Source organism: Galendromus occidentalis, unplaced genomic scaffold, assembly GCF_000255335.2.
Source record: "Galendromus occidentalis unplaced genomic scaffold, Mocc_1.1 scf7180000077419, whole genome shotgun sequence".
NCBI lineage: Eukaryota > Metazoa > Arthropoda > Arachnida > Mesostigmata > Phytoseiidae > Galendromus > Galendromus occidentalis.
In genome coordinates this window covers 229,071-243,152 of record NW_003805407.1, presented here as the reverse complement: position 1 = coordinate 243,152, position 14,082 = coordinate 229,071, and the positions used below count along the sequence as shown (strand labels likewise).

The 14,082-nt window shown below is 51.0% G+C and overlaps 2 protein-coding genes across 2 annotated transcripts in view; one reads left to right on the top strand and one right to left on the bottom strand.

Moving 5' to 3' along the window:
* Nucleotides 1–2,400: 2,400 nt before the first annotated feature.
* LOC114828188 (uncharacterized) lies at nucleotides 2,401–6,676 on the top strand. The gene is made up of 5 exons (XM_029111231.1): nucleotides 2,401–2,415; nucleotides 2,550–2,883; nucleotides 4,698–5,016; nucleotides 5,178–5,371; nucleotides 6,516–6,676. Exons 1-5 carry the CDS (start codon nucleotides 2,401–2,403, stop codon nucleotides 6,674–6,676), a joined length of 1,023 nt encoding a protein of 340 aa, XP_028967064.1.
* Nucleotides 6,677–9,083: 2,407 nt separating this feature from the next.
* Nucleotides 9,084–14,082, bottom strand: part of Sap-r (prosaposin) — a 15,947-nt gene continuing 10,948 nt past the window's right edge. Inside the window, exons 22-33 of the mRNA XM_029111230.1 lie at nucleotides 13,760–14,014; nucleotides 13,345–13,620; nucleotides 12,979–13,236; nucleotides 12,655–12,853; nucleotides 11,999–12,235; nucleotides 11,552–11,910; nucleotides 10,787–11,442; nucleotides 10,461–10,670; nucleotides 10,092–10,269; nucleotides 9,941–10,009; nucleotides 9,710–9,782; nucleotides 9,084–9,332 (exon numbers count right to left, since the gene is read on the bottom strand). Of these exons, the coding sequence (XP_028967063.1) occupies nucleotides 9,711–9,782; nucleotides 9,941–10,009; nucleotides 10,092–10,269; nucleotides 10,461–10,670; nucleotides 10,787–11,442; nucleotides 11,552–11,910; nucleotides 11,999–12,235; nucleotides 12,655–12,853; nucleotides 12,979–13,236; nucleotides 13,345–13,620; nucleotides 13,760–14,014 (2,769 nt within the window). The 3' untranslated portion in view covers nucleotides 9,084–9,332; nucleotide 9,710. The remainder of the gene's footprint in view (nucleotides 9,333–9,709; nucleotides 9,783–9,940; nucleotides 10,010–10,091; nucleotides 10,270–10,460; nucleotides 10,671–10,786; nucleotides 11,443–11,551; nucleotides 11,911–11,998; nucleotides 12,236–12,654; nucleotides 12,854–12,978; nucleotides 13,237–13,344; nucleotides 13,621–13,759; nucleotides 14,015–14,082) is intronic.

Sequence of the window (14,082 nt, the reverse complement as noted above, 5' to 3'; positions counted from 1 at the left end):
ATCCTCCCGACTGGAATGTGACGTGACGTGATTTCTATGTCTCACGACCTTCAGTCATATATTATCGTCGGTGGAGATTGTCTCGTGACTTCTTGGCTCGAGGCCAGAAGACAGAGCTCCAGAAAGAGGGGAATTGAGGTCCCCCCTCCGGCCCATGTATATACCTGAAATTGTTATATTCTAGTCAATGCCTCGATTTACTTCGCGAGGAGTAAAGGTATCCTTTGTGCTTATCTTCCAGGTCCACATATTTGCGCGATAAGCGCTCTCTGCCCCGCAATCCTCGGAAAGTCACTGCAGTGTGCGAGAGAATTCCGGTGGCGGTCGCAGTCGATGAAAACTCGCCTCCTTCCCGGAAAAGAGGGTGTCCGAAGCAGATGTTCGTCACCTCGAGGACGTCGAGGCTTCGTCAACAGGTGGACTCGCGGCTCTCATAGTGAACGACTGAGTGCCCTCCAACAGCAACGAGAAACACACAGAATGCATGCGGAACTGACATTAGAAGTGATGAATAGACCCTCAGTATTGTGTGGCCACTACTTTCGGGTAAAGCTCACTTTCACGGGAGTTTTCCGCTTTTGTCGTTGTTGTCAACGTCGACGTGGCTTTTGCCGCCCATGTCAGATCGTTAACCGACTGAGATGTTCTTGATTTTCGCTGCGCAGTCGCTGACGGGGGAAACTCACGTAACCACCTCATCGAGTGGCCCGTCCGGGGAGCGTCTTCTCTAAAGAGCGAGTCGGTCAACGATATGACACAGTGAGCTTCCAGTGTTGGTCAAACTGCGGGCGGAACACGAGACAGCATAATGCAGCGGCGATCCATATACGAGCGCGCCATTGTTGGCTCGTCAGTCAACGGTTCCGCCATCGGGTGATAAATTATGCTCGAGCTAGAATGGTCGATTACCGTGGCTGACTGGGCGGAGAAGAGAGTCAGAGAGTTGTTTGCCACCAATCCATAGATGAGATGGCCCGTCGTGTGATACTTGTGTTTTCTATGAATTTCTAAATCTCGTCGGAAGCTGCATGACTTAGTGGAGCTCTCCGTCGACAGACCGATGAATTTTTCAAAAGCAATTGTCGATCAGTATACATAAGAATTCCTAGCCGGTGTCGCTACCCAGACACTAGAGATGCGTCACACATTCGAAGAACTGTCCAGGTAAGGTGAACGAGAAAAACATGCCGTGCTCATGGTGCGACTCAGCTCGGGAGTGACATCAAACTTGAATCGTAATGGGACTTCGGAGACACGCGAGATAGTCGAGCGGCTCGGGAGCGAGAACCGTCTCGAACGTTAAATCACATGTGGAAGAAGATGATTCCGTCGATGAGACCGATTACCTTGGATGCTTGAGACTTCAAGGCGAGTCTGGCACTCAGGATAGTGATTGTGATGTAGTTCTTGCAGTGTACTAGTCTGTCGGGCATAATAGAATAAATCATACGGAGCCTGTTGGTGAATCAGCAAATGCCGCTGGTGAATGAGATTGAATCACTTCCGAATGTCAAACTTGCTTGCCAAACGGGGGACGCCATTATGACGCTTACGCACTGCGAAACTGGAGCCAGAATTCAATTCACCCGGACCATCCTTGAAATGGTTGGTTGAGCGGTTCGCTGACTTCATTGAGACGAGATTTGTTCAGCCTCATGCATTTCTGGATAACACGATCTCCTTGGTCATTCGGCTCGGATACGCCAACTGGTTCACGTCACCGTTCTCGGACCACGACGTCCGATCACCGAATCGGTGAGTTCGAATCTAATACCCTGTTCGACACCTGAGAGTGTCTCCGCAAGGTCAACGTGGGGGAAAATCTTTCCGCGCAAGAAACTCAGGGCTGGAAGTTTTCACCGAAAAACGTCGCGGGATTATTGTGTGGGAATTCGCCGATCCAGCCAACGGATATGCTCATTCCCTCCGATTCCCAGAGGAAACTTCAGTGACGTAGGAGCTGTTCCCGAGTCCTCGAACAAAAGAGTCCCGGGACGTTCGGACATGTTTTCCGGGGTTGACCGAGTAATCCAGATAAATATAATACAATATGAATCAGTGCTTGTTCTGCCAGCGCACACGTGTTACTTCGATGCAGAGCATACATTATCGATGACGACTGGTGAGTTTTTCCCCGGACAGCCGTCCGAACCGGAGCGTTTGCGATCTCTCCCGTTTTTTTTCCTCGCAGACTTCGTGCCGGCTTCGAGCAGCGGCCTGCTCTGACAGCCACGCGATTCGCTTCCGTTGTGTTGTGTTTCGATGAATAGAATGTCGCCGGTGGTTTTTCGTTATCAATACCCAATAGTTGACACAAAAGCTTCGAGAGAGGACTGAAACCCCGGTTCGAATCTGAGCGAGCCGGTCGAAGTCACAGTCGAACATCCAAAGGCCAGCGCGATGCATCAGAGCAAGGCAGGTGTTTCGTCAATGATTCCGTGAATGAGCTGCTGTGGTACCGCTCTTGGATAATTATCGAATCGGCGTTGAGTTCTCTCGAGTGTCAACAGCCAGTGCTCGTGCCTAACGAGAAAAAATTTCTACCACAGTTCTTCGGAGCTTGTCTTCTGCTGACGGCTTCGGCATGGGCTGCGGAGGGCCCTTCGACCATTCTACCTCTACTCAATCCCACGACGACAACCTCTACGGAAGCTCCTCCACTCCCGGAGCCCGCTGCTTTGAATTCGGAGTCTTTGCCGATCCCAGAAGCTCATGTCTCCGCCCAACTCCAGCTCGGAGACAGCGACGGCAACAACGAGCATTCAGGCGGACCCAAAGTCCGTAAAGCGGCGCAATCGTCGGATCGCGACATGACTCCGAGCTCCACTGTGCCACCGACAACTCTCAGAGTAAATGATTTCAATAACCAGCGAGACAATCGAGGTGAGTGTCGATATCGATCGCCAACTAATGCGGAGATTGGAAAATAATTTTCGAATTGACCCGCGGCGAAAACTGAAATTCCCCCTTTGGTCCTACCGCTACCGAGCCTCTGTCTGTTACCCGGGAGTATGATTCTCCGCTTGGTGAAAGTCTAGCTGTTGTCACGGAAAGCAGCAACATCAGAATGTTCTAAATTATTAACTGTTTGCCCCGGCTGCTACGACTGGAAGACACACAGACCGACAGTCGAGCAGGTTCTTCTGCTCGTTCGCTCGAGTACGAATTCAGGATACAGCGAGCACCCACTCACGCACACACACAGTCGCAGGAGACAGACACCGACCGCACTTAGGATTGCCCGGATACGAGAAACGAAGATAGACAGGGTGCGCGCGACATCAAGTCACTCGGTCGGCGAGTTTCTCTGTAAGCCTCCTTTATGCGCTCGCTGACTCGTTCGCTCTGGCCGCTGCTCGCTCCGCAGATCCGAGTCGGGTGAGGTATTAAATTGAATTTGTACGCTGTGTAGCGAAGTCCCCCATCGTCATGAAGACAACAGCATCCGTGCTTTGTTTCCTAATTGTCGAAGAATTAAGGCCGGCGCCTGACAAAAATAGATGCGGAAATTAGAAGATTGGTCATTTTTATGCGTGTGTATTGTCCTGTGTGGAGAGAAAGTGATGCATTCCCCAGGAGAGCTCGGGAAGCCACAACCCCCTCCCCCTTTCCTCTCATACAAATCGACGAACAATGAACTGTTCGAAAAAAGTTCTGACCGAGTGCGCGTGTGCTGCATGAGGTTTTCTGTGCTTGGAAAAAATACCATCTCCGAATATGACAGAGCTCCCTTCCTGTTCGAATGCATGGTTTGGCTCCCCGAAACACTGAAGGCTCTCTCATTTTCGTTAAAAGAGGATTCAACGATTCTGGCATTTGAAAAAAAAAGTCTCGGAGGAGTAAAAGACCCAGGAACTATTCACAATAGCATGTGCTCAGAGAATCGTATGCACTGGCAAAACGACGCAAAAAACAAAGATGCCTCTCGTGACGTGCTCTTTTTTGCCTCACCCTCGTTGTGTGGGGAGAAACAGGGCAAGCAACGAGCAAAAAGCACACAAAAGACGCGAGTGATTCTCTGGAAAAGTCGATAAACGCAGAATGTCTCGTTTCAGAACGCCAATAAACCCACGGGCATAAATTGTGTCAGAGATTGTCGCTTAGCGGCACGGTTCGTGTGTATGTGAGCGATTGCGCGGCTGCATGAGGGTGTGTGGAAAGGAAGAAAAATGCAAAAGAGACAAAAGCATTTTCACGAGTCAGGGGAGCAGAAGCCCCGCAACGAGCACGATGCAATGTATTCAGCAACGGAAACGTCGGAGGGAAGGACACAACCACCAGCGGGGCGAGTTCACTCAACTCGAACCATTCGTGAACTTCAATGGCGAATTTCAATTGCAAATCCCTCGGCGATTCCACAATCACTCACTCACAGTGCGAAACATACAGCCATCAGCGGGACGTTCGACGGACGTGTTCATCATAAAAGCGACCGTGGCCTTAGGACCGCTGCCTCCGATAATCATCATTCGAAATATCGCGATCGAATGCCGACCTTTAGTCGCGCGAGCATGAACACACCGTCTCGTCCGTCCTGAAATGAAAACAAGTCGCTCTAAGCATCGGGGATTTTATGTCGGCCATGATATTTAGGGCTCCATAGAGCACGTATTATGAATGCCGTGTCTGGATATCTTCGCCATTTGAATTTAAAGACGTGTCCCGATTCCCCGATGACAGTGAGTTGTGCTTCACAGATCGTTATTATCCTGACTATCGTTATCCGGATTATCGTGGATACGACCACCGTGGCTACGACGACCGCGGGTACTACAACCGCGGATACGATCCCCGCGGATATCCTCAACCGGCTGGTTACGGCGGAGGATACGGAGCTCCGAGTCGTTTCTACAATGACTACGATCGCTATCGAGGCTACGATCCCTACAATAACGAACCCTGGAGACAGCGCTTCCATGACCCGTACTACGATCGCGATCCCTACTACAATCGAGACGGCCGATCCTATGGCGGTAGGCTCCCGTATTCACCCTACGGCAATGACTACCTGAACAGGTGAGTTCCACCTGCACTCGTCCCGAGAGCTGCGTCTGCTTCGAGCCTGTGACTGAGAAGGAGATCCTCCATTCGGAGACCGGAGCTCATCTCTTGCTCCTCGATCCAGGGCCTATGGTTTCCGAGCCTGAAACTCACGGTTGGAAGAATATCTATTCCAGAATCGATCCGTACCGTTTCGGATACTCGACTGATAAACTCGGACGGGGCTTTGGATACTCATGCAAAGACGTCTTCGAATGTCAAGATCTCAAAAATCGAGAAGAAGCCCAACGGGATGCCCAGCGAAGATCGTATCCCCCTTATCCGCCCGTATCGTCGAACTACCGAGCTCCTTACGAGCACAGTAATCTCTGTAAGTGTTGATGTTTTTATCTTTTCCTCCGCATCCCGAGATTTGACATCCCTCCGTGGACCTGTGGGGAGGCAATCGAGGCTCCTGGAGCCCGTGGGCATACCACAAGGGCATACCTAACAGAGCCACGCTCATCCTGATTCGGCGGAGCTGGGGACCGCGTTGCCTCCCGTTCCCGCAAATGTCCATATTCAGTCGAGCGTCGATCGACATGCTAATTTCCTCTGCCACGGACAATACGAGTCGTGTTCGAAACAAGAAAAACATACGCGCTGCCATTTCAACGAATTCCATTGGAGACAATAGCGCTAATATACATCAATCTCCATTAGGTTTTGACGCGTCATTAAGGATGGTCATGAGCGACTCAAAGCGCGATTTTTTCTGCCATTCGCCCCAGCCGGGCGTTCGGTATTGTGTCATCATTTGACAATTTGCACGAGCGCAGCCCGATCTCGCAAATCTTTCCGCGTGGGCCTCCGAATTCCTCCCGCTCACCGAGTCTCATGGGCTAATCGAGTTTTTGAATTTCGCTCCCGCCAAGTTTCCGACCGCTATCCGATGATTTGGCGGTCACGATTGGAAGTCACCGACCGACTGACCTTAGCCGACCGGAATGGCTGAGTCCCGGAGCCTTCGGATGGTCACGGATTGGTTGCGATCCGGAGCATGTTCGACAAAGTTTTGAATCCGGTGGTAGTCGCGCCGCTCAGTTCCATTGGGGAGTATTCAAATATCGATATCTCCAAGCGAGCACTCTTTCGCCACGAACATTCAGCGCTCGCTCACTCCTGCCGCATCGTTGCCTCCCCAGTTGAGACGGAACTTCCCGTGAAGGAGGCTACTCCCTCAATTTTGATGCTAGAATGAGGGAATGGAGACTCACCTGAGAGTTTTCGGCATCCGGACAGAGCATATCCGTGATTTTTTTCCGGTGTCGTCTCGATCTCGCTCACAGAAGGCTCCATGTCTTCGCTCCCCGTGCCTTAGGATTCCGCGTCATCCCTCTCTGGGCGTCGAATGTTGCTCGATGTCTCTCTCCTCGAATTTGTGAGAATCACGGTTCTCGATTTTCGAGCTTGAAGCCCTCGGGAATTCTCCTCCTTCGCAGCCTATGAAGTCACCTGATGTTTCTCCCTTCCAGGGCTCCCTCCGACACCGTCGCCCTCCTCCGGGAGATCCGTGACCTACTTCCCCCACGATCGTTATAGTTCCTACGCTCCGTATGCTGGCGGTTACGGCGGCTACTCGCCGTACTATCAAGGAGGATATCGTAATGATTACTACAGGACCAAGAAGAAGTAATCGATTCCACGCGTACGACGAGCGAGTTCCAGATACTAGGAAGGATTTCCGGCTTCCGGTCCCCCGAGAGGGTTCACCCGGACGGGCGTCAAGAAAGCTTTCGATTTATGATCAGTCGCATACATCGACGGGATTCGCGCTCCCAAATGACTCGAAGGGCTTCATCATTAGGTAAAATTAGAGGATGACTATCGTATAATTATAGATATACGGGGAAGCTATGGTTTCCATGTCCAGCGAGGTAGTCCCACTAACAGGCTTCGTAGTTAGCTAGGTACATAAGTTAACAGAACCGCACTCTGAATCAAAGACTTCTAAATCTTCAATTGACCATCTCTAAGTCGATATCGACTCACCCTCCAAATGGAAATAAATTTCGAGACTCTCGAGTTTTCAGTTGAAGTCACGCTGGCCTCGATTTCTTCCCAGAGACTATCTTGAGCTAGCATGGAGGAGCTGAGAGATGAATTCGTAGAATTTCGTGTAATGAAAACTCCCTATCCAGGCAAGCCTTTTCCTCGAGGATTCTTTCACGAATCGCGAGGAGGAGGATTCCGCTCCGGGTGATGATAAAAACACGGGTGTCTCTCGCTCGCTCAGCCGTGCGATTCAAAAAACAAACAAAGGAACTCACGAACAACGAACAGCCCGCTCCGAAAAAAATCGAATTAGCAGCCGATCCCGGCAGAGCGTCAAACAAGCAAATTGTCATAAAATTCAAAAGTCAAAGCAAGCTCATTCTGCGGGTAGCTTCAGAGACACCCTATTGTTTCTCACTCCGCTTTCATCGCATCCGAAATTTCAACTGGTTTGATGCGGATCTCGCCGTCGAGTGTCTCGAGCCTCGCCCGAGATGCTTCTGTTCGGCAATACATGCGCCATGCGGCGATATATATTTGTATGCAGGGAGTCCGCTAAGAGACAATGACGACAAGAGAGGGAGAGAGAGAAATCGGAGTACATCGGGGTTGCATCTGCACATTTTGAATCAGCATCCGACTTTGAGCGACTGACTGAGAGACAGCACAACGACGAGAACTACAACGGCAGCGACAGCACCATATCCAGCCGAACAAATAAACAGCGCATTCATATTCGAGACCGCGTGGCACGGTGACGCGACTTCAATTTGCATCGGATTTCGTTATGATGAGGCTTTCTGCCTCCATCGCTTGTGATTGACTGCTGGGTTGGTGTCTGATTTTCCCCACTCTCATCATCCCGACTTGGATCTTGCAGTATCCGGTAGTATCGTCGGGAAGGAAGCAGACTCGGGCGGGCAAAGGAAGAAGAGAATTGGCAACTTGACGAGAACAATGAGGACGGAAGCTGATGACCAAATCAAGTGTCACAAATTCAGCTGAAAAGAGCCAATTCGATGGAGCTGTCGACAGACAGAGTTCCACATCTGCCTGTTCGAACACGTCATCCTTGGCCCAGTGATGCGCCGCTTCGTCACTGACTCGATGGTTCGTCGATTGGCAATCGACATTCGACGATAGTAACTCGTTTCGAGCGGTGTCTCGGCGGAGATCGCTCCCTGCTGATCCGTGACAGTTCGTGCGGCGCGACGCAAGCTCCGCGATGCGGCTTCATTCGTGAGGCCGAACCGGCTCGTGACCCCTTTCGCGTGAGGTGCATCGGCTCTGAATCGTTATATATATTTCGCTCCCGGTCGGGAAAGAACGGGCTTCACGGGATGATAGGGAACGAACGGCATCTTCGGAGCTACGCCGGCGTTTTCGCTGAGGGCTAGTCTTCAAAGGCTGTCGATAGGAGGGCGGAAAATCCATATTTTCGGCTTTTTGGATAACAATTCTGTCTTCCGAGCCCGTGTTCACAATAATGGTATAAAGCTCGTCTTGTCCCGCGATCCCTCATTTTGCAGAAATAGATTCTACGCTCTCGCGACCTGGGCTATGATTCACAGCGTCGCGTAATTTCATGAGCTCTTTCGATTCAAAGCCCCGTCTCCGATGGGAATATAATCAGACAGACAGACTTAGGAATGGCGCGTTATGTTTGCCTTCGTCCATTCTCGATGCCATGGACTAACAAATGTGAAACGACGAGACCTTGGAACACCTTATTAAATATGTTCATAGTCCCAGACGCGCGGGACGTCGGCTACGTTCCGACGGGTTTGAGTCATGAATGTTTTCCGGTTGGTTGTTTGCTATGAGCGTTCCGGCAGTTTGCTCGAGTTTGTTCGAGCGAGCTCGCCCTTCCAAAGTGAGAAACTAACAATCAGAGCTACGAGCGGCTACTATCCTAGCAACCGCATCGCGTCCGACTGAGCAGCAAGCCGACTTCGCAAAGTTTTGCATCTGGACTATCCGGAATTTTTGTCCGTCGATCCCCGCGGCTAGTGGAATTCTCGTTACCCCCTGAGAATTCCATACGGAAGTTCTTGCTACAAGGGCACAAAATTTATTAGCAGAGCCTGGATCGCATCCGGGACGACTGGCATTATTACAAAATTACTCGATGACCTGAAATGCGGAACAAGTCCGCCTCAGAGATTTCACACAAGATCGAAATGTAGCTTAGAATTATTTTTTCGGCTTCTCGTAAGCTCGAAACGGCTCTTCTGACTCTCGTTTGAGTCATCCCTGATGATCGATTCTCGGCGCGGTCTGTATTATTGGCACAACATCTGAAAATCACGACTCCGAATTATTAAAGTTTCGTCGTAACAACAGTGTGCTTCTTTGTACGACTCACTCGTAACACATGGTACCGCCGTGGATCCAGACTCTGCGCGGCCGAGCGGTCGCACAGACAACTTGCAAACATATGCGCTCCCCTTTTACATTAATCTTACACCGTCGTTGCAACTTGTGGTCCGGGCTCTATCCCGAAACGAGTCCGAGCTAGCAAGGTAGCCCCACAGTGAGCTCCATCATTCTAGGCCTAATTGCATTCAGCTTCTGGGAGAATAACAATAATACATTGGACATTTATCTTCCCCGAGCCCAGGTAAAGGAAAACTGGGTCGAAGGCCGAGCTCGGAAATGAACAGAAGACGCTCACCTCAGCGTACGAGTTGGCACCCTCCCCGGTTACAGCTGAAGCGGCCGCTCAATTTCGAGCAAGATTTGGCATACTGAAATCCCGAAATTGGAGTGCTTAAGTTCATGCTCAACTTCTTTCTTCTCATCATTTATTTTCGGATTTCCGTCTCGATTCTTATCCTCCCGCCGGAGTTCCCGTCAAGAGTTGAAGACCATTTGAATTCATGTACAGTTTACTCAAAGGGTATACCTGACAGATCCTGAAGTCGCTTTCGAAGGCGTCCACAACCCGCAGCCCAATGGAAGAAGCATCGGGACACTGAAGCGAGAATTTAATTATAATGTTTCGGCCCTCGACTTGGGTTCGAAAACAGCTAGAAATCCTCTCTGGAATCACGCACCTTGGCGGCAAACTGCGGAGCGACTTCCGTGCAGATTTGAGTCGGACTATGGCGGAATGATCGGAGGGTCGACACGCAATCGTGACACTTCTGCGAGCGAGTCCGACGAACAGGTTTCTCGATTGCTCTGCGGGCGGGGCACGCGTGGATTGCCGGACAGATGACACTCGGGTCGAGACTGAAGAGGAACTCGATTTAGTGACTCTCGCGATCGTTTGGTCCCACGAGCACCGATCCAAATTACCCGAGGCCTTGATTGGTCGAATTTTGGATCCAGACTATTCACTCATAGGCCCCATAGACATGATCCCCTACACCGAGGATCTCAGGCGCGAGAGATACGAGTCTCATTGGATTTAATTGACTCACTCCTGGGCGATGATCACTTCGAGCGAAGCTCCGTAGATATCGACGAATTCTCTGCATTCGGCATTCATTTCGGGTGTCGGGAGATGCGAGCACATCTTCTGCAGTTCTTCCCGGATGGCTTGTTGAGTGGAGTTATCGTAGAGTTTCTCTTGGAGGAAGTGCAGTGCGTATTGACACCAAGTGCAGGTGAGTTTGTGGGTATCCCCTCTCCTGGAGGAAGCCGAATCGTCATTCGGAGTTCTCGTTGGGGGGAATTAGGCCGTTGCCAGAGGGAATGTGAGAAAACGGAAAATCGAACCAAACACAGGATCGAATAAAACGCTCACCCCGGACAATATTTCACGGCCTCGCAAATAGACTCGGGGTCGATGTTTTCGGCTATCATTCGCACGATTACGAGTCCTTCGATCTCGATCATGCGCTGGCAATCATCTCGATGAGCGGCCGGGCAGAGGTTGCACGCTTTCGCCATCATAGCGACGATCTCGTCATCCGTGGCCTCGTCCTTGATCTCGTTGGTGATGAAGTGCATCACTTCTCGGCAGAAGTTACACTTCGTACTGGAGGCTTTGATTTTCTTGGGGCAGACGCCGAGAACTTCGCAGATTCTCTCAGGATCCGTATCGCTCAGGATCAGTGAGATTATCTGATCGGCGTATCGGTCCACGAAGCTCTGACAGGCTGTGGCATCGACAGGGATCACTCGGCAAATCCCATCGAGTTTATCCTTGAGTTCGGCTTCAGTTTTCTGGAAATCGTTACGTAGCTCATCGATGACGTACCGACAATAACGGCACGGAGGTTCGTCTTTTGTAAGCTGTTTCGCCGGACATTTCTTGATGGCTTCGCAGATTTTCTCGGGCTCAGCGTAGATGACGAGCATCTTCACAATCATGTCGACGTAGTCGTTAACCATGTCTTTGCATTTCCCCGCGTCTGAGAGTAAATCGCAGGCCGCGTCCAACTCTTTGATGATGACAGCCTGGAAGGGATAGAGAGATTCGGGGCTGAGCGGGATCGCGGATCCCAAGTGACAGAAGAGTAGCTTCTGCTTATCTCAGTCGGCCGATAACGCCTTGAGAGGCACTGACCTCAGTCCGTTTGTCCTGAAGCTTGTCGTCGACCCAGGTCACGAGCCACTTGCAGAACGTACATTGTTCAGAAGTCGATACGGAAACTTTGGGAGAAAGGTCTCGCTTCGACGACGCCGGACACAATTTGATCTCTTCGCAGATTTTCCTCGGGGGCACCATTTGGAGAAGAAGAGTGATGATCATGTCGGATGCCTGCTCGACGGTCGCTTTGCACTGCGCGACGTCCATGTTAGGAATGACGTTACAGACTTTGCCGAGCAGCTCTTGGACACGAGCTTCCGTGCGATTGTCACCCAGCTCCGACTCGACGAAGTTGGTGATATATAAGCAGACTTCGCACTTCGGAGGAGTTGGAGCTTTATTTGAACAGAAAAGAAATTTAGTTCTGGAGGGCCCATCGCGGATCGTCAGGTATACGGTATACGCAGCTTCCGGGAGACTTACGCGTGGGACATAGACCGAGCGTTTGGCAAATCTGCTCAGCTGTGGCGAGACTCTCCACCATGTCAATGATGTACGCAGTGTAGACGTTGACCATGTTACGACAGGACTCTTGATCCCTCTTGGGCATTAGCGAACAAGCTTTCTCCAGGGCGACTTCAATCTGCTTTTGCGTGTTGTTGTTCCGGAGTTCCTCCTCGACTACGTTTACAGCGATTTCGCAGAGTGGACAGACTTGATCTGAAACATGAATAATCCGAAACAGATCCTTACCTGCGACGCCTTGACAAAACAAAGCATCTGGATGCGATAAGTTCCGGAGAACTTTTCATGCAACAGCTCCCCTCGTACGCGGCATCGCGGAAATGACTCCGGACAATTCGTGGGGGATGCCGAATCGAAGGAGAAGAAAGCTTGCATTCCAAGAGAGTCTCTCACATCTCCTCGATGCATTTTTCGACAGTAAAAGGCTCTACAGGAGGCGTCATGCATTTACAGATCGATTTCATTGAATGCGGAGGCCTATCACACATATTTTGACAATCCCAGGTGAGTAGACATGCAGTTAGTAGACATTTAGGCCACGGCTTTATTTTATATGTTCGCATTCGAAAGTTTGGCGACAGCGAGCAGAATTAAGGAGCACAATGATTACGCACTTTCGTAGACCGGGGGCTTCCGGGTGAAACAGAATCCCAGCGAAGAACAGATCTCATCGGCACTCAAATTGTTCTTGATCATTTCGATGACCATGCTTCCGTACACATCGACATAATTCTTGCACTGGATTTTGTCGACGGGGACGATGCTGCAGGCCTTCTCGAGGGCCGCAATGACGGCTGCGTCGGTCTTGTTGTCCTATGAATGAGATATTCTCTCTTGGGGAACACAATCTATTGCGTGAGGCACGTCTACTCTTGAAATCTTGGATTTGAATCCCTGCCCTAACGGAAGGAGGTCGCGATTCGACGATGGATACTCACGTTGAGTTCATCGATGAGGAATCCGGTGACCAGGACGCAGACGTTGCACTGATCGTTCCCGACCTTCTTTGCGATCATCCGGGAAGAGCAGAGACCGATCGCGGAACAGATCTGGTCAGCCGAGACATTCTGTCGGATCATCGAGATTATTATCTGACCGTAGGTGTCGATGGCGTTGTCGCACTCGACGCGATCTACTGGCAGAACTTTGCAGACTCTTTCCAGGACTTCCAGGACGGCTTCATCGGTCTTGTTGTCCTGCAGCAGGGGGGATTGACCTTAGTTAGGGATGGGAGCACGCGCCGTCACTTTGCGAGCAACGATTCCATGGAGGCACACAGGATTATATCGATTTCAGAAACGCACCTTGAGCTCGTCGATGAGGAAGTGCGTTACGGTCCGGCAAAGCTCGCATGTCTGGCCTTGGACTCGCTCCGGAGATCGAACCGGGGTCGAGGCCAACTTCCGGGAACCGCAGAGGCCAATTGTTTGACAGATCTTTTCCACGGTGACTTCTTCTCTGAGGAGCTCGAAAAGCTTGTCCACGTTTTCGTCGATTACCTCTTGGCACTTCTCGATGGCAGGGCAGGCTGCGCAAGTCTTCTCGAGAACGGCCTTGATGTTTTCCTCAGTTCGATTGTCCTGGGAGCGGCAAGGTTCGGGAGCTCGTAGCGTGGAACTCTTCCATGTCGAAGCTCATCCTCTCGAGGGCAAGCTCCTGGGGTACCTCATACATATTATGGACTATCTACATACTATCTACGTGCCGGATCGGACTTACGTTCAAGGCCTCGACGATGTAGCCAGCGATCTGCTCGCATTCGGCGCAGGTAGGTTTCGGAGCTTTCACCGCCGACTTTCGGGAGCCGCAGAGACCGATGGCTCGACAAATTTTGTCCACGGTGACTTCCTTCTTGAGGAGCTCGAAGAGCTCGTCTACGTGTTCGTCGATGACCTCTTGGCACTTCTCGATGGCAGGGCAGGCCGCGCAGGTCTTCTCGAGGACAGCCTTGATGTTTTCCTCAGTTCGATTGTTCTGGGAACGGCAAGGGGCGAGAGCTTTTGATAAGGACGCTGTTCTTTAGGGGCTCAATTCCCGAGGGC